General features: G+C 48.5%; 1 protein-coding gene across 2 annotated transcripts in view; it reads right to left on the bottom strand.

Moving 5' to 3' along the window:
* Positions 1-18,452, bottom strand: part of LOC115206681 (TIAM Rac1 associated GEF 1) — a 124,068-nt gene that overhangs the window by 76,287 nt on the left and 29,329 nt on the right. For both annotated transcript variants that reach the window (XM_029773879.1, XM_029773880.1), the window contains exons 2-5: positions 11,372-11,480; positions 10,550-11,175; positions 8,372-8,750; positions 66-287 (exon numbers count right to left, since the gene is read on the bottom strand). In XM_029773879.1, the coding sequence (XP_029629739.1) occupies positions 66-287; positions 8,372-8,750; positions 10,550-11,166 (1,218 nt within the window). In that variant the 5' untranslated portion in view covers positions 11,167-11,175; positions 11,372-11,480. The remainder of the gene's footprint in view (positions 1-65; positions 288-8,371; positions 8,751-10,549; positions 11,176-11,371; positions 11,481-18,452) is intronic.

The following is an 18,452-nucleotide window of genomic DNA, read 5'->3' as shown; positions in this document are numbered from 1 at the left end:
AGTGATGATGATTGTGATCATGGATGGATGGGTGTGTGTGTGTGTGTGTGTGAACCAGAACCCACCTGTCTGAAGTTCTCGTAGACCCCCTGGACCCCCTCACTGGGCGCTCCCCCGCTGCTGCTTCCGCTGTCACTGCCAGCGAACAAGCTCCGCCCCGCCGCCGAGCACACGGAGAAGGACATAGAAATGGTTTTATAGCGCCGGGACTGATGCTCCACCCCCGACGCCATCACCCCGTCGATGCCACTGTCCTCGTACTCACTGCCCTCTCCGGCAGTCACATTCTGGAAACACACAGGTAGAAGTGACACACACACACGACACAGGTAGAGGTGACACACACACACACGACACAGGTAGAAATGAGACACACACACATGTAACAGTGCAGGTTCCGTCCCTCTCTTCGCCCCAACCCGGGCTCGAACCAGGGACCCTTGCACACATCAACAACTGACACCCACCGAAGCATCGTTACCCATCGCGCCACAAGAGCCGCAGCCCTTGCAACGCAAGGGGAAACCCTACTTCAGGTCTCAGAGCGAGTGACGTCACCGATTGAAACACTATTAGCGCGAATCACCGCCAACTAACTAGCCATTTCACATCGGTTACACTCACCCCCCTTTTGACCTCCTCCTTTTCCGCAGCAACCAATGATCCGGGTCAACAGCATCAATGTAACAGTATAGGTTCCGTCCCTCTCTTCGCCCCAACCCGGGCTCGAACCAGGGACCCTTGCACACATCAACAACTGACACCCACCGAAGCATCGTTACCCATCGCGCCACAAGAGCCACGGCCCTTGCAACGCAAGGGGAAACCCTACTTCAGGTCTCAGAGCGAGTGACGTCACCGATTGAAACACTATTAGCGCGAATCACCGCTAACTAACTAGCCATTTCACATCGGTTACACACACACACACACGACACAGGTAGAGATGAGACACACACACACACACACACACACACACACACGACACAGGTAGAGGTGAGACACACACATACACGACACAGGTAGAGATGAGACACACACACGACACAGGTAGAAATGACACACACACACGACACAGGTAGAGGTGAGACACACACACACACGACACAGGTAGAGGTGAGACACACACACACACGGCACAGGTAGAGGTGAGACACACACACGACACAGGTAGAGATGAGACACACACACGACACAGGTAGAGGTGAGACAGACACACAAACACACAAACACACACGACACAGGTAGAGATGAGACACACACATACACGACACAGGTAGAGATGAGACAGACACACACACAGGTAGAGATGAGACACACACATACACGACACAGGTAGAGATGAGACAGACACACACAGTCTATGGACACTTGTTGCATTCTATTGGTCTCCAGGCATGTGGTCAGACTGACAGAGAACCAGGCTTCAGTCCTGTCACACCAGCAGCCCTTTACCTTGAGTAGAGTTCATACTGTCTCTGCAGATATAGAGGTGGCAACCCTGCCTTTAAAAATCCAACATGTTGAGGTCACTGATCCTACCCTGTCCTACCTTAGCCTAGTCTACAGACAGGTCTTTCTATAAGCTAGGGTACCAATGAGGATTTCCTACACTGGACAACTTGTTACAGCTGTTGATAAGGTCATTGACAATAATCAATAATTAAAAAAAAGGTCTAAGATCTAAGGGGGGGGATCAATAGTTTTATATATTCAATATAATTGATTTAAACTGTTGATTTAAACTGTTGATTTAAACTGTTTAACCCTTTATCATGCTTGGTGTCTTGACGGATTTGTCCAAAATCATGTGACATAAAACATGACTTTTCTGTCCTTGCATTTATGGCAGTGTATATTGTCGTTATAGCTTATATTAAGCATTAATGAGTTAAATTAGACATTGAACTTGAACCCTGGAAGTATCCTGAAATCTAGCTGTCAGACAGTTTTTTTTTTGTATAGAGTTCTCAGAAATACAGTGTAACTTTGTAACATTTAGTGTCTCTTTATGTTAAGAGGTGAAAACAGTTTTCGTGGGCTCACAAATCCCAAAATAATTAATGTGATTGACACTTAAAACCTAAAATCGATACTGTCATTTAACGTGGTTCTTCAATAATGATGCATAAATATTTGTTGGATGCGCATTTGGTGTCGAGCTGTCTAGTTGCACCGTGATATTTTCACACATCATCATCATCATCATCATCATCATTAGATCAAGTAAAGAATTTTTCCCGAATGACAGTCAAGTGACGAACAGCTGTTGTGATAACGAATGTTATGCTGGGAAAAAAACGGTGTTGATCATCTGTTGTTGTCTGCTTCATTTACAGCAGGATCTCCTTAGATTTAACAGAGAAAATTATCAATGCAATATTTTCCATATGTTTTTGTTTTCCTCGGATTGGACACGGAGACTTTTGCCCAACACTATTCCTATTAATTATTCTGGATATAATGCCAACAAATTACAGCCTAGTGGGCTACTCAATATGATCTGGTAATGAAATAACATGACAAATACATTTTGGTTTCCATGTTAAACAGTACAGTAAGGGGCTTGAAGTAGTCTACTTAGAATGTAACGGCTGTCGGATTGTAGAGAGGACCAAGGCACAGCGGGTTGCATGTTCATCATTATATTTAATAATAATTAGTGAACACAAAAAACACAAGAAAACAAAGCACGACAGACCGACAGTTTCACAGGCTAAATAAATAACAGCAGTGCGAAATACAACTACCCACAAATCCCCAGGTGAAAACAAGCATCTAATATATGACTCCCAATCAGGAACAACGATATATAGCTGTTCCTGATCGGGAGCCACACAAATCACACAGAAATAGACAGACTAGAAAACCATAGAAAACCAACACTAGAACAATTACTCAAACCCCAGACTACATAAACCAAACACCCCTTAAATAACACACACAACCCGAACCATATGAAACAAATACCCCTCTGCCACGTCCTGACCAAATATAATACAATTACTCCCTCTGCTGGTCAGGACGTGACATAGAACTTGACGTTAAAGCTCAGAAATTCAAGTACTGGAATAGGTTCTACCTTGAAAATCAGACATTTCCTCAATTTGGTGTTTGAAATGTCTTTGTAATTATTGTAGCCAATTTATAAGAAGTTCTCCTGCTCTTTTATAATTATCCTCAATTAACTTTTTTTTTTTTGTGAGAAATGTGGCCTCTTTTGTTTGTTTTCCCCGCTGCTTCAACTGGAGGGTGTTGCTCTAGTTAGTTGAGTTAGAACCACGTGTGGTTATTATGAGGACGAGAACATCTAATGTTGTCTTCAACTTGGATTTCCATACAAGTCCTTCCATTACTAAAGCAACCTGGTTTTTGGTCGCTTTCTCATTTTAAAAACAGCGACGGGAAGATTTAAATGGTGAGATGAATGCTACCTCTATTCTTGGCTTTATTATGTGTGCCTGGGTCGGCCACATAGATTACAGAAACATACCCACGAATGCATCCAATTATTATATATTTTTTTGTACTTTTCACCCCTTTTTCTCCACAATTTTGAGATATCGAATTGGTAGTTACAGTCTTGTCCCATCGATGCAACTCCCGTACGGACTCGGGAGAGGCGAAACTCTCCTCTCCAACTCTCTTCACCCCCAACTCTCCTCTCCAACTCTCCTCACCCCAACTCTCCAACTCTCTTCACCCCCAACTCTCCTCACCACCAACTCTCCAACTCTCCTATGCCTAAGGTTTTGCCCTCTCCTCTGACTGACATGGGAATCTAAGAATTGTCCAACCAAACTGTCTCCAGGCAGGTCACGATGCGCTCGGCGGCTACATTCACCCGCTGCCCGCACCCTGGCGATGTGGCCAACACACATGCAGGCACACACACACACACACACACACACACACGCACACACAAAACATACACATTTTACTGTCACACTGTTACCCAGACCCCCCACATTATCATAACAAAGGACCGAGTGTGTAAAGCAGTGATTTTACACAGACCCGTACGAGCAGTGCAGACCTGCTTTCTCTTTACGCTAAATCCATTTCGGACCTTGTTATCAACTCTAGGAACAGGACCGGCAGAGTAATATCTCTCAGACACAATGAGAATAAAAATAGGCAGGAGTCTTCAGAGACAGAGAGGGGTATATATAGTGTTAGTGAATAGGGAGCATTAGGTTTCAGAGCAGCTTTCTATAATAATATTCTGGGGCTGCTGCAGAGAGAGAGACAGACAGACAGACAGACAGACAGACAGACAGACAGACAGACAGACAGACAGACAGACAGACAGACAGACAGACAGACAGACAGACAGACAGACAGACAGACAAAAGGAGAAAGAGAAAAACAGAAGGAGAAAGAGAGACAGACAGAAGGAGAGTGCGAGCGAGATGGAGAGAGAAATAGAAAAAGAGAACGATATACATACATACACACACACAAACACCACTTACACACACACACACACGCACAAACAGACACAGGAACACACACACACAGACACACCACCTACAAACAAACACACACTGCTTTCAGACACAAACACATCATTGTGACGACCCTCCCACTCTGTCTGCTGTATTTTCTCTCTTTGCTCTTGTTCCTTATTAGGATGCCAGTGGGCGGAGTGGGAAGGGTCGTCAGCTAGATGGGAAACACCTGGGCTCGGGTGTGTCCCAGGATAAAGACACCTCTTCCACAGTCAAGCAGACACCTTGTTGATTTTGGTTGTGTAGTTTTGTGGCTTTTTGGTTATTTGCTTTGGCACCTTTCAACACCCTGCATTATTACATTCAGGTATGCAAAACACTCACTTACACTACTGATTACTGATTACACATGCCATTGTTAATTACTTAGTTACTTTATTTAATAAATATATATTTTTGTTACTCCTTGTCTCCACGTTGTCTCCCTTTTGTTGCGAACTCTGAGCCGGTTCATAACATCATATACATATTTATGAGCTCGAGAAATATTCTATATGTGTAGGGAAGTATTTAAACACTTGCTTAGGTCCAACCTCTGATCTTTCCAAGCATTTTTTATATGCTAAAACAGGATAAAAATTGTAAAAAAAATAAGAAAACATATCAAATCATACTACTGTATGTAAACGTTTCCCTCAAAACCTTCCCCTCAAGATATTTTGGAATGTTATGCTATGCTATGTAAACAAAAACACAAATCCTCCACTCTAATTTGTTTGTTTTCATGTGGAGTGGAATCGCATTCACATCGACTCCGGACCTGACTAAAATCAGTATCATATTAGTGTTATACCATGGCATTCTAGAATACTCATTTCTGATTGGCTTGAACGGCATTCTAGAGCCTGCATTATTTCCCTATAACGCACGGTACATCGGCACGGTACATCGGCACGGTACATCGGCACGGTACATCGGCACGGTACATCAGCACGGTAGAATTCAATGGCTACAGTTCATTTTTACATGTTTTATGTTTGAGCTGCTTTTGAAAAGCAAAAGTCGATTTGAAAACATTATTGGCATTGTTGAATTAGATTTTCATAATAGCAAGCTACAGGACTGTCTGTTTGTTTACCACAGCCACTACTGTAGCCATCTAGTTAACTTGCTAGCTCAATCAGTGGATGTTACACACATTCCTACCTGCATTATCGATCATAGTGTGTTGCTGGAAAAACATTTCTGTTCAAAATACCGTTCAAAAGTTTGGGGTAACTTAGAAATGTCCTTGTTTTTTGAAAGAAAAGCATTTTTTTGGGGGGTCCATTAAAATAACATCAAATTGATCAGAAATACAGTGTAGACATTGTTAATGTTGTAAATGAGTATTGTAGCTAGAAACGGCAGATTTTTTATGGAATATCTACAGAGGCGTACAGAGGCCCATTATCAGCAATCATCACTCCTGTGTTCCAATGGCACGTTATGTCAGCTAATCCAAGTTTATCATTTTAAAAGGCTAATTGATCATTAGAAAACCCTTTTGCAATTATGTTAGCACAGCTGAAAACTGTTGTGCTAATTAAAGAAGCAATAAAACTGGCCTTTTTAGACTAGTTGAGTATCTGGAGCATCAGCATTTGTGGGTTCGATTACAGGCTCAAAATGTCCAGAAACAAAGTACTTTCCTCTGAAACTCGTCAGTCTATTCTTGTTCTGAGAAATGAAGGCTATTCCATGCGAGAAATTGACAAGAAACTGAAGATCTCGTACAACGCTGTGTACAACTCCCTTCACAGAACAGCGCAAACTGTCTCTAACCAGAATAGAAAGAGGAGTGGGAGGCCCCGGTGCACAACTGAGCAAGAGGACAAGTACATTAGAGTGTCTAGTTTGAGAAACAGACACCTCACAAGTCCTCAACTGGCAGCTTCATTAAATAGTGAAGAGGCGACTCCGGGATGCTGGCCTTCTAGGCAGAGTTCCTCTGTCCAGTGTCTGTGTTCTTTTGCCCATCTTAATATTTTATTTTTATTGGCCAGTCTGAGATATGGCGTCTTCTTTGCAACTCTGCCTAGAAGGCCAGCATCCCGGAGTCGCCTCTTCACTGTTGACGTTGAACCTGGTGTTTTGCCGGTACTATTGACTTCATCACAACTTGTATTTATGAGAGGTATTGACATGTTGAATGCACCGAGCTGTCTGTCTAAACTACTGGCACACTGCTCGGACACCCATGCATACCCCCCAAGACATGCCACAAGAAGTCTCTTCACAGTCCAACTCCAGAACAGACTATGGGAGGCACACAGTACTACATAGAGCCATGACTACATGGAACTCTATTCCACAACAAGTAACTTATGCCAGCAGTAAAATTAGATTTTAAAAAACAGATAGAAATATACCTTATGGAACAGAGGGGACAGTGAAGCAACACTATACACATGGATTTTGGGGATCCATAATGGGGATCCATAATAAACCCCAGGAAGAGTAGCTGCTGCCTTGGCAGGAACTAATGAAATTCCATAACAAACCTCAGGAAGAGTAGCTGTTGCCTTGGCAGGAACTAATGGGGATCCATAATAAACCCCAGGAAGAGTAGCTGCTCTCTTGGCAGGAACTAATGGGGATCCATAATAAACCCCAGGAAGAGTAGTTGCTGCCTTGGCAGGAACTAATGGGGATCCATAATAAACCCCAGGAAGAGTAGCTGCTGCCTTGACAGGAACTAATGGGGATCCATAATAAACCCCAGGAAGAGTAGCTGCTGCCTTGGCAGGAACTAATGGGGATCCATAATAAACCCCAGGAAGAGTAGCTGCTGCCTTGGCAGGAACTAATGGGGATCCATAATAAACCCCAGGAAGAGTAGCTGCTGCCATGGCAGGAACTAATGAAATTCCATAACAAACCTCAGGAAGAGTAGTTGTTGCCTTGGCAGGAAGTAATGGGGATCCATAATAAACCCCAGGAAGAGTAGCTGCTGTCTTGGCAGGAACTAATGGGGATCCATAATAAACCCCAGGAAGAGTAGCTGCTCTCTTGGCAGGAACTAATGGGGATCCATAATAAACCCCAGGAAGAGTAGCTGCTCTCTTGGCAGGAACTAATGGGGATCCATAATAAACCTCAGGAAGAGTAGCTGCTGCCTTGACAGGAACTAATGGGGATCCATAATAAACCCCAGGAAGAGTAGCTGCTGCCTTGGCAGGAACTAATGGGGATCCATAATAAACCCCAGGAAGAGTAGCTGCTGCCTTGACACAAACTAATGGGGATCCATAATAAACCCCAGGAAGAGTAGCTGCTGCCTTGGCAGGAACTAATGGGGATCCATAATAAACCCCAGGAAGAGTAGCTGCTGCCATGGCAGGAACTAATGGGGATCCATAATAAACCCCAGGAAGAGTAGCTTCTGCCTTAGCAGGAAGTAATGGATATCCATAATAAATACAAATGAACACATTTCTAGCGGCAAAATGTGTTAAATTATAGCCGTGGTATAAAAAGGGAGAATCGACCAGGGGCTCTATGGGTTCTCTGGAACATAATGCGACTCCGTGGAAGGTCAGTTCCTCTTCTGTAGCGTGTCGTGGAACACACCTTCCACCTCGTTCATTAGTTTCCATAGAACGCATCGCCCCTCGTTAACGATCCCTTAACGTATACTACCGGTGTGGTCTGTTAATTACATTGTTTCTTATTCAGGAGTGGCGTTTAAAAAAAAGTGGAAAACCCCTAAATTATCACATGATGAAAATCATGAAATCACAACCAATTCAGTTTCAGTTCATTGTTACATTCCCTCTTAGAATCAGTGAAAAAAATAAAAAATCTGAGGCCCGGTCCAGAAACAACCTCTTGACTAAAAACAAACATGGAATCAGTGTAACAACATTGTGACATCCTACCTGTATGGTCTGTGCCCTGCGTCCCTGCATGGTGGAGCAGGTGGCAGCCCGGTGATTGGTTAGCCCCTCAGACAGGCAGTGTGAGCGTCGGCAGGGCAGAGTATAAGCTCCGTACGAGTTCCCATCATCCTCCTCTTCCTCCTCCGGAGACACCATCTTATCACCCTCCCGGGCGGAGCGGTTAGCGTCATGGTGCCACTTAGCGTAGCGTCCAGCGGCCCGGCGGGTCGGTGTCTTCTGACCCCAGTAGAGCTGGTCAAGGGAGTTGGCCCGGCCTACTGCGTCCAGACCCTCCAGACCCTCAGGGGACACAAGCCCCAGCAGGCCGTCACAATCAGGGAAGTCCTCTGCCTCCTCCGTGTCGATGATCTCCTCTGTGCTAAAAAATAAATACAATTTAAAAAAGAGAGAGTGACGGAATTTGAATGGATTTGAACTGACAACTCTCCGGTTGGCCGCTTCTCTACATTTACATGTTAGTCATTTAGCATATCCAGAGTCATCCAGAGTGACTTACAGTTAGTGCATTCATCTTCAGGTAACTAAGTAAGACAACCTCATATCACAGTCATAGTATATCACAGTCATTCTCTAACCTGGTGAGGTGTTCCCTGGCTGAGGTCTGACTTCTCTAACCTGGTGAGGTGTTGTTCCCTGGCTAAGGTCTGACTTCTCTAACCTGGTGAGGTGTTCCCTGGCTGAGGTCTGACTTCTCTAACCTGGTGAGGTGTTCCCTGACTGAGGTTTGACTTCTCTAACCTGGTGAGGTGTTCCCTGACTAAGGTCTGACTTCTCTAACCTGGTGAGGTGTTCCCTGACTGAGGTTTGACTTCTCTAACCTGGTGAGGTGTTCCCTGGCTGAGGTCTGACTTCTCTAACCTGGTGAGGTGTTCCCTGGCTAAGGTCTGACTTCTCTAACCTGGTGAGGTGTTCCCTGACTGAGGTTTGACTTCTCTAACCTGGGTAGGTGTTCCCTGGCTGAGGTTTGACTTCTCTAACCTGGTGAGGTGTTCCCTGACTGAGGTTTGACTTCTCTAACCTGGTGAGGTGTTCCCTGGCTAAGGTCTGACTTCTCTAACCTGGTGAGGTTGTTCCCTGGCTGAGGTCTGACTTCTCTAACCTGGTGAGGTGTTCCCTGGCTGAGGTCTGACTTCTCTAACCTGGTGAGGTGTTCCCTGACTGAGGTTTGACTTCTCTAACCTGGTGAGGTGTTCCCTGGCTAAGGTCTGACTTCTCTAACCTGGTGAGGTGTTCCCTGACTGAGGTTTGACTTCTCTAACCTGGTGAGGTGTTCCCTGGCTGAGGTCTGACTTCTCTAACCTGGTGAGGTGTTCCCTGGCTAAGGTCTGACTTCTCTAACCTGGTGAGGTGTTCCCTGACTGAGGTTTGACTTCTCTAACCTGGGTAGGTGTTCCCTGGCTGAGGTCTGACTTCTCTAACCTGGTGAGGTGTTCCCTGACTGAGGTTTGACTTCTCTAACCTGGTGAGGTGTTCCCTGGCTGAGGTCTGACTTCTCTAACCTGGTGAGGTGTTGTTCCCTGGCTAAGGTCTGACTTCTCTAACCTGGTGAGGTGTTCCCTGGCTGAGGTCTGACTTCTCTAACCTGGTGAGGTGTTCCCTGACTGAGGTTTGACTTCTCTAACCTGGTGAGGTGTTCCCTGGCTGAGGTTTGACTTCTCTAACCTGGTGAGGTGTTCCCTGGCTGAGGTCTGACTTCTCTAACCTGGTGAGGTGTTCCCTGGCTAAGGTCTGACTTCTCTAACCTGGTGAGGTGTTATTCCCTGACTGAGGTCTGACTTCTCTAACCTGGTGAGGTGTTCCCTGGCTGAGGTCTGACTTCTCTAACCTGGTGAGGTGTTCCCTGGCTGAGGTCTGACTTCTCTAACCTGATGAGGTGTTGTTCCCTGGCTGAGGTCTGACTTCTCTAACCTGGTGAGGTGTTCCCTGGCTGAGGTCTGACTTCTCTAACCTGATGAGGTGTTGTTCCCTGGCTGAGGTCTGACTTCTCTAACCTGGTGAGGTGTTATTCCCTGACTGAGGTCTGACTTCTCTAACCTGGTGAGGTGTTCCCTGGCTGAGGTCTGACTTCTCTAACCTGATGAGGTGTTGTTCCCTGGCTGAGGTCTGACTTCTCTAACCTGGTGAGGTGTTCCCTGGCTGAGGTCTGACTTCTCTAACCTGGTGAGGTGTTCCTGGCTGAGGTCTGACAGACTGAACTCCAGACTGTCTTCTCTCCACATGTCGGCTGATTTGGATCTCTTCTTCTTGAAGCTGACCACCTCTCGGGGTTCCCTGGGTCCGTCTCTGGTCTTCTGAAGGTAGGTCATCTCCCCCGTGTTACTGTATAGGCCTAGTCCTCTGTCCTGTAGACCCTGGGGTTCATGGGGGCCAGCCCCAGGTGACGCTGCGTCTAGACGGAGCCCTACAGACGGGTTGTCTAGGCGGGTATGGAAGGAGACGGGCCGGAGATTCATGGCCATGCGGTCCACCCAGATAGGAGAGGAGAAGTCTGACAGGACATTGGTCTGGTTGAAGGGCTCCAGGGAGTGATCCGCTAAGGACTGTGGGATACTAGGGGTGCTGCTGGAACGCGTGGAGGTCTCAGAGTTACAGTGATCTACTTTGCCTCGCGAGGCGTGACAGTCACGGGAACGGCAGGTGGAACCAGAGCTGGACTGGGACTGATGGTGCTTGTTGGAGATGCGGAGAGATCGAGACATGTGTTTACGGGACAGGTGGCCATGTTGGGTGCCGTAGAAGGCACGGTCGCCGTTCTGGCTCTCCACGTTGCCCATGGTTACAGTCTACAACAGAAAAGACAGGTAACCACACAGATAAACAACTCGTGATGTTACAGAGATATGTGTCAAAACCCCAACATTTTAATTATAGAGAATTCACTAAGTAAACACACTATGCCCTGCACACAATAACATAACCGACATCCGTATCAAAAATGTCATCTCGCTAAGAACTTAGATCATGTATTAGTTAGCCAACCTGCAGTCTGGCGTTGACGCCATTGGCATGTTGAGTTTCAGCTGTCAGGCTGTCTATCCAATCACAAAGAGAGAATAGTCCTGATGCCGTTGGTATGTATTCAAAAGATCTGGAGGAGAGAGAAAACAGAAACCCTGGTTAGTCATCGCAGTAAAAAAAGAACAAAACTTACAATAGTCTTTCTGGAGGAACATGAACTTCACAAGAGGAGGGACTCTGCCTGCTGGGAATCAATTGCAGACATTTTGTGTTTAAAGTTGAACATATTTTAATTACCCAATCAGTGACTGGGACCACACAGAAATGGGGTAGTGAGAATAATGATCAGCTCACAGTATTACTACGACCTGAGAGAGTCACAGCTTTACTACAACCATACGCCTGTACTAAGCTAGCAGGCTGGTTTTACTGGGCTATGAAATATGTTCAAGTGTGGTTGCCACTAGTTACAACAATACCTAATAAACTGTAGGAAAAGTCACATAAGCACTTCTGATTGTACCACACACACACACACTCACCCACCCACAAATCCCACAGCAAAGACAAATAAATACCACAGCCTCTACAACATTAGTTCTTTACACAGGGATGCTCTGTGGATGAGTGTCCAGATGTCCCTTTTTGACTAGAATCTGATTAAAGTTGTATCAATCTGTACTCTATCAGAGCAGGTTTTAATAGTTTAATGTCGGGCTCCCGAGTGGCACAGCGGTCTAAGGTACCGCATCTCAGTGCTAGAGGCGTCACTACAGACCCTGGTTCGATTCCAGGCTGTATCACAACCGGTCGAGATTGGGAGTCCCATAAGGCGGCGAACAATTTGCCCAGCGTCGTCCGGGATAGGGTTTGGTCAGTGTTGGCCGTCATTGTAAATAAGAATTTGTTCTTAAAACCTCTCTGGGCTAGGTGGGATGTGACCGTCCCACACTATTCAACAGCCAGTGATATAGCATGGCGCAAAATACAAAACAGCAAAAATATCATAATTTCAATTTCTCAAACATACGACTATTTTACACCATTTTAAAGATAAACTACTCGTTAATCCAACCACATTGTCCGATTTCAAAAAGGCTTTACAGCGAAAGCAAAACATTAGATTATGTTAGGAGAGTACATAGACAAAAATAACCGCACAGCCATTTTCCATGCAAGGACATGTGTCACAAAACCCCAAAACCACAGCTAAATGAAGCACTAACCTTTGACGATCTTCATCAGATGACACTCCTAGGACATCATGTTACACAATACATGTATGTTTTGTTCGATAAAGTTCATATTTATATCCAAAAACAGCATTTTACATTGGCGCGTGATGTTCAGAAAATGTATTCCCACCAAAACTTGCTCACTGCAGGTTCCTACTCTACTCTCTGTGACTACATCAGAGAGAACAAGAGAGAGAACAAGAGAGCGAGATCGTCAGATCAGGTAATGTTTCTCCACTCCTCAACTGTCCAGTGTTGGTGATGGCCTGGCCACTGGAGCCTCTTCTTCTTGTTTTTTATCTGGTAGGAACCCAGTGTTGGTGATGTCCTGGCCACTGGAGCTTCTTCTTCTTGTTTTTATCTGGTAGGAACCCAGTGTTGGTGATGGCCTGGCCACTGGAGCTTCTTCTTCTTGTTTTTACCTGGTAGGAACCCAGTGTTGGTGATGTCCTGGCCACTGGAGCCTCTTCTTCTTGTTTTTTATCTGGTAGGAACCCAGTGTTGGTGATGTCCTGGCCACTGGAGCTTCTTCTTCTTGTTTTTATCTGGTAGGAACCCAGTGTTGGTGATGGCCTGGCCACTGGAGCTTCTTCTTCTTGTTTTTATCTGGTAGGAACCCAGTGTTGGTGATGGCCACTGGAGCTTCTTCTTCTTGTTTTTATCTGGTAGGAACCCAGTGTTGGTGATGGCCACTGGAGCTTCTTCTTCTTGTTTTTATCTGGTAGGAACCCAGTGTTGGTGATGGCCACTGGAGCTTCTTCTTCTTGTTTTTATCTGGTAGGAACCCAGTGTTGGTGATGGCCACTGGAGCTTCTTCTTCTTGTTTCTATCTGGTAGGAACCCAGTGTTGGTGATGGCCACTGGAGCTTCTTCTTCTTGTTTCTATCTGGTAGGAACCCAGTGTTGGTGATGGCCTGGCCACTGGAGCCTCTTCTTCTTGTTTTTTATCTGGTAGGAACCCAGTGATGGTGATGGCCTGGCCACTGGAGCTTCTTCTTCTTGTTTTTATCTGGTAGGAACCCAGTGTTGGTGATGGCCTGGCCACTGGAGCCTCTTCTTCTTGTTTTTATCTGGTAGGAACCCAGTGTTGGTGATGGCCTGGCCACTGGAGCTTCTTCTTCTTGTTTTTATCTGGTAGGAACCCAGTGTTGGTGATGGCCACTGGAGCTTCTTCTTCTTGTTTTTATCTGGTAGGAACCCAGTGATGGTGATGGCCTGGCCACTGGAGCTTCTTCTTCTTGTTTTTATCTGGTAGGAACCCAGTGTTGGTGATGGCCACTGGAGCTTCTTCTTCTTGTTTTTATCTGGTAGGAACCCGGTGTGGTCGTCTGTAACAATAGCCCATCCGTGACCAGGATCAATGCTGTTCTGCTCCGTTATATGTCTGTTTGGGTTAGCCTAAATTGCCTGTTAGCTTGCACGATCCTTGCCATTCTCCTTCGAGGAGATACGTATATCCTACCAACGGGACATTAAAAACTGTACTATCTTATGTTTCACCGAGTCGTGGCTGAACGGCGGGATTTAAGCTTTTTCGGCTGGAGAGATGCGCTGACCAACTGGCAAGTGTCTAAACTGACATTTTCAACCTGTCCCTGACTGAGTCTGTAATACCAACATGTTTCAAGCAGACCACCATAGTCTCTGTGCCTTAAGAACACCAAGGTAACCTGCCTAAATGACTACAGACCCGTAGCACTTACATCTGTAGCCATGAAATGCTTTGAAAGGCTGGTCATGGCTCACATCAACACCATTATCCCAGAAGCCCTAGACCCACTCCAATTTGCATACCGCTCCAACAGATCCACAGATGATGCAATCTCTATTGCACTCAAAACTGCCCTTTCTCACCTGGACAAAAGGAACACCTATGTGAGAATGCTGTTCATTGACTACAGCTCAGCACCATAGTGCCCTCAAAGCTCATCACTAAGCTAAGGACCCTGGGACTAAACACCTCCCTCTGCAACTGGATCCTGGACTTACTGACAGGCCAACTCCAGGTGGTAAGGGTAAGCAACAACACACCCGCCACGCTGATCCTCAACACGGGGCCCCTCAGGGGTGCGTGCTCAGTCCCCTCCTGTACTCCCTGTTCACTCATGACTGCATGGCCAGGTACGACTCCAAGTTTGCCGATGACACTACAGTGGTAGGCCTGATCACTGACAACGATGACACAGCCTACAGGGAGGAGGTCAGAGACCTGGCCGTGTGGTGCCAGGATAACAACCTCTCCCTCAACGTGATCAAGACAAAGGAGATGATTGTGGACTACAGGAAAAGGAGGACCGAGCACGCCCCCATTCTCATCGACTGGGCTGTAATGGAGCAGGTTGAGAGCATCAAGTTCCTTGGTGTCCACATCACCAACAAACTATCATGGTCCAAACACACCAAGACAGTCGTGAAGAGGGCACGACAATGCCTATTCCTGAGGAGACTGAAAAGATTTGGCATGGGTCCTCAGATCCTCAAAAGGTTCTACAGCTGCACAATCGAGAGCATCTTGACTGGTTGCATCACTGTCTGGTACGGCAACTTCTCAGCCTCCGACCGCAGGGCACTACAGAGGGTAGTGTGTACGGTTCAGTACATCACTGGGGCCTAGCTTCCTGCCATCCAGGATGAGGAGAGGAAGGGAGGGGGGTGGGGGGGTGGGGAGACTGATTGGCCATGACAGAGTACATAAAGCCTGAACATGCCTGGGTTAGTTAGAGTAAGCTGAGCAGCACCAGTTCCTCTGTGTTGGTTGTATGTCTAGTTAGAGTAGGAGGTGGTGGGAGGAGTGAGGAAGGGGAGGAGAAAGAGGGGGAGGAGGAGTGAGGAAGGGGAGGAAGGGGAGGAGAAAGAGGATGGGGGCTACAAGTGGGCTCACACCTTCTCGCCACGTTGCACATTTGGGATACAGTGGTCTATCTCTACAGTAGTATCTCCTGAAGGTACTAGCCCATTAGCCAGACTATTCCGATGGAACGAAGGAGAAAACTAAGATAATGCCTTTTCCTTTTCCTCCTGACGTTCTCGCTTTCATTCACGTCTTTTTAGGACACACCCTTTGGGAAGGAATTGTCTTTGAGTGTAGCCAGGACAGAGGAGAGGAGAGTTACATGATGATTGACTGTGAAAAGGGATGGTTACATAATGGTTGGAGCTGACCCTGTTTTTTTTGGGGGGGGTTTCTCTACCCCTCTCTCCATCCCCCTACCTCGCCACCCACCCCTCCCAGGAAATGCTGCACTGAAGAAACCTTTGATAAGGACTCACGTTAGTTTCACTTCAGTAACACTAGAGACTTTAGTGCACTGTGTCATGTTACTCACTCAGAGGACAGACAGAGAGAGAAAGGAGGGGGAGCGAGAGAGGGGAAAGAGAGAGCGAGAGGGGGGGGGGGAGAGAGAGGGGGGCCGAGAAAGGGGGGGGGAGAGAGCGAGCAAGGGGGAGCAATAGAGAGAGAGCGAGAGAGGGCGGAGAGAGAGCGAGAGAGGGGGGAGAGAGCGAGAGAGAGAGCGAGGGGGGGGGGGAGAGAGAGCGAGAGAGGGAGGGGGGGAAAGAGCGAGAGAGGGGGGAGAAAAAGCGAGAGACAGAGAGGGGGAGAAAGAGCGAGAGCGAGAGAAAAAGCTTCCGAATGACTGCTTGATGAGATGAGAGCCTCAAGGCAACCCACTGTGCTGCAGCTGGGTTCTTTTTTAAAAGCTGCAGTGTTGAGGGTGGCAGGGTGCGTTAGCTGCGGTGTTGAGGGTGGCAGGGTGCGTTAGCTGCAGTGTTGAGGGTGGCAGGGTGCGTTAGCTGCAGTGTTGAGGGTGGCAGGGTGCGTTAGCTGCGGTGTTGAGGGTGGCAGGGTGCGTTAGCTGCGGTGTTGAGGGTGGCAGGGTGCGTTAGCTGCAGTGTTGAGGGTGGCAGGGTGCGTTAGCTGCAGTGTTGAGGGTGGCAGGGTGCGTTAGCTGCAGTTGTTGAGGGTGGCAGGGTGCGTTAGCTGCGGTGTTGAGGGTGGCAGGGTGCGTTAGCTGCGGTGTTGAGGGTGGCAGGGTGCGTTAGCTGCGGTGTTTGAGGGTGGCAGGGTGCGTTAGCTGCGGTGTTGAGGGTGGCAGGGTGCGGTTAGCTGCGGTGTTGAGGGTGGCAGGGTGCGGTTAGCTGCTCGGTGTTGAGGGTGGCAGGGTGCGTTACTGCGGTGTTGAGGGTGGCATGGTGCGTTAGCCTGCGGTGTTGAGGGTGGCAGGGTGCGTAGCTGCGGTGTTGAGGGGTGGCAGGGTGCGTTAGCCTGCGGTGTTGAAGGGTGGGCAGGGTGCGTTAGCTGGCGGTGTTGAGGGTGGCAGGGTGCACGTTAGCCTGCGGTGTTGAGGGTGGCCAGTGATGCGTTAGCTGCGGTGGGCTGAAGGGGTGGCAGGGTGCGTTAGCTGCGGTGCTTGAGGGTGGCAGGGTGCGTTAGCTGCGGTGTGTAGGGTTCATGGTGCGTTAGCTGCGGTGTTGAGGGTGGCAGAGGGTGCGTAGCTTGCGGTGTTGAGGGTGGCAGGGTGCGTTAGCGCTGCGGTGTTGAGGGTGGCAGGTGGCGTTAGCTGCGGTGTTGAGGGGGCAGGGTGCGTTAGCTGCGGTGTTGAGGGTGGCAGGGTGCGTTAGCTGCGGTTGAGGGTGGCAGGGGTGCGTTAGCTGCGGTGTTGAGGGTGCAGGGGTGCGTTAGCTGCGGTGTTGAGGGTGGCAGGGTGCGTTAGCTGCGGTGTTGAGGGTGGCAGGGGTGCGTTAGCTGCGGTGTTGAGGGTGGCAGGGTGCGTTACTGCGGTGTTGAGGGTGGCAGGGTGCGTTAGCTGCGGTGTTGAGGGTGGCAGGGTGCGTTAGCTGCGGTGTTGAGGGTGGCAGGGTGCGTTAGCTGCGGTGTTGAGGGTGGCAGGGTGCGTTAGCTGCGGGGTTGAGGGTGGCAGGGTGCGTTAGCTGCGGTGTTGAGGGTGGCAGGGTGCGTTAGCTGCGGTGTTGAGGGTGGCAGGGTGCGTTAGCTGCGGTGTTGAGGGTGGCAGGGTGCGTTAGCTGCGGTGTTGAGGGTGGCAGGGGTGCGTTAGCTGCGGGTGTTGAGGGTGGCAGGGTGCGTTAGCTGCGGTGTTGAGGTGGCAGGGTGCGTTAGCTGCGGTGTGAGGGTGGCAGGGTGCGTTAGCTGCGGTGTTGAGGGTGGCAGGGTGCGTTAGCTGCGGTGTTGAGGGTGGCAGGGGTGCGTTAGCTGCGGTGTTGAGGGTGGCAGGGTGCGTTAGCTGCGGTGTTGAGGGTGGCAGGGTGCGTTAGCTGCGGTGTTGAGGGTGGCAGGGTGCGTTAGCTGCGGTGTTGAGGGTGGCAGGGTGCGTTAGCTGCGGTGTTGAGGGTGGCAGGGGTGCGTTAGCTGCGGTGTTGAGGGTGGCAGGGTGCGTTAGCTGCGGTGTGAGGTGGCAGGGTGCGTTAGCTGCGGTGTTGAGGGTGGCAGGGTGCGTTAGCTGCGGTGTTGAGGGTGGCAGGGTGCGTTAGCTGCGGTGTTGAGGGTGGCAGGGTGCGTTAGCTGCGGTGTTGAGGGTGGCAGGGTGCGTTAGCTGCAGTGTTGAGGGTGGCAGGGTGCGTTAGCTGCGGTGTTGAGGGTGGCAGGGTGCGTTAGCTGCGGTGTTGAGGTTGGCAGGGTGCGTTAGCTGCGGTGTTGAGGGTGGCAGGGTGCGTTAGCTGCGGTGTTGAGGGTGGCAGGGTGCGTTAGCTGCGGTGTTGAGGGTGGCAGGGTGCGTTAGCTGCGGTGTTGAGGGTGGCAGGGTGCGTTAGCTGCGGTGTTGAGGGTGGCAGGTTGCGTTAGCTGCATATTCCCTCTATTAATAAATGAAGAAGAAACGTCAGAGTAGAGAACCATGTTCCCTCGGACGACA

This window comes from Salmo trutta, chromosome 13 (assembly GCF_901001165.1).
Source record: "Salmo trutta chromosome 13, fSalTru1.1, whole genome shotgun sequence".
Classification (NCBI taxonomy): domain Eukaryota; kingdom Metazoa; phylum Chordata; class Actinopteri; order Salmoniformes; family Salmonidae; genus Salmo; species Salmo trutta.
The sequence above is the reverse complement of the archived record's forward strand: the minus strand, read 5'-3'. Positions and strand labels throughout refer to the sequence as shown.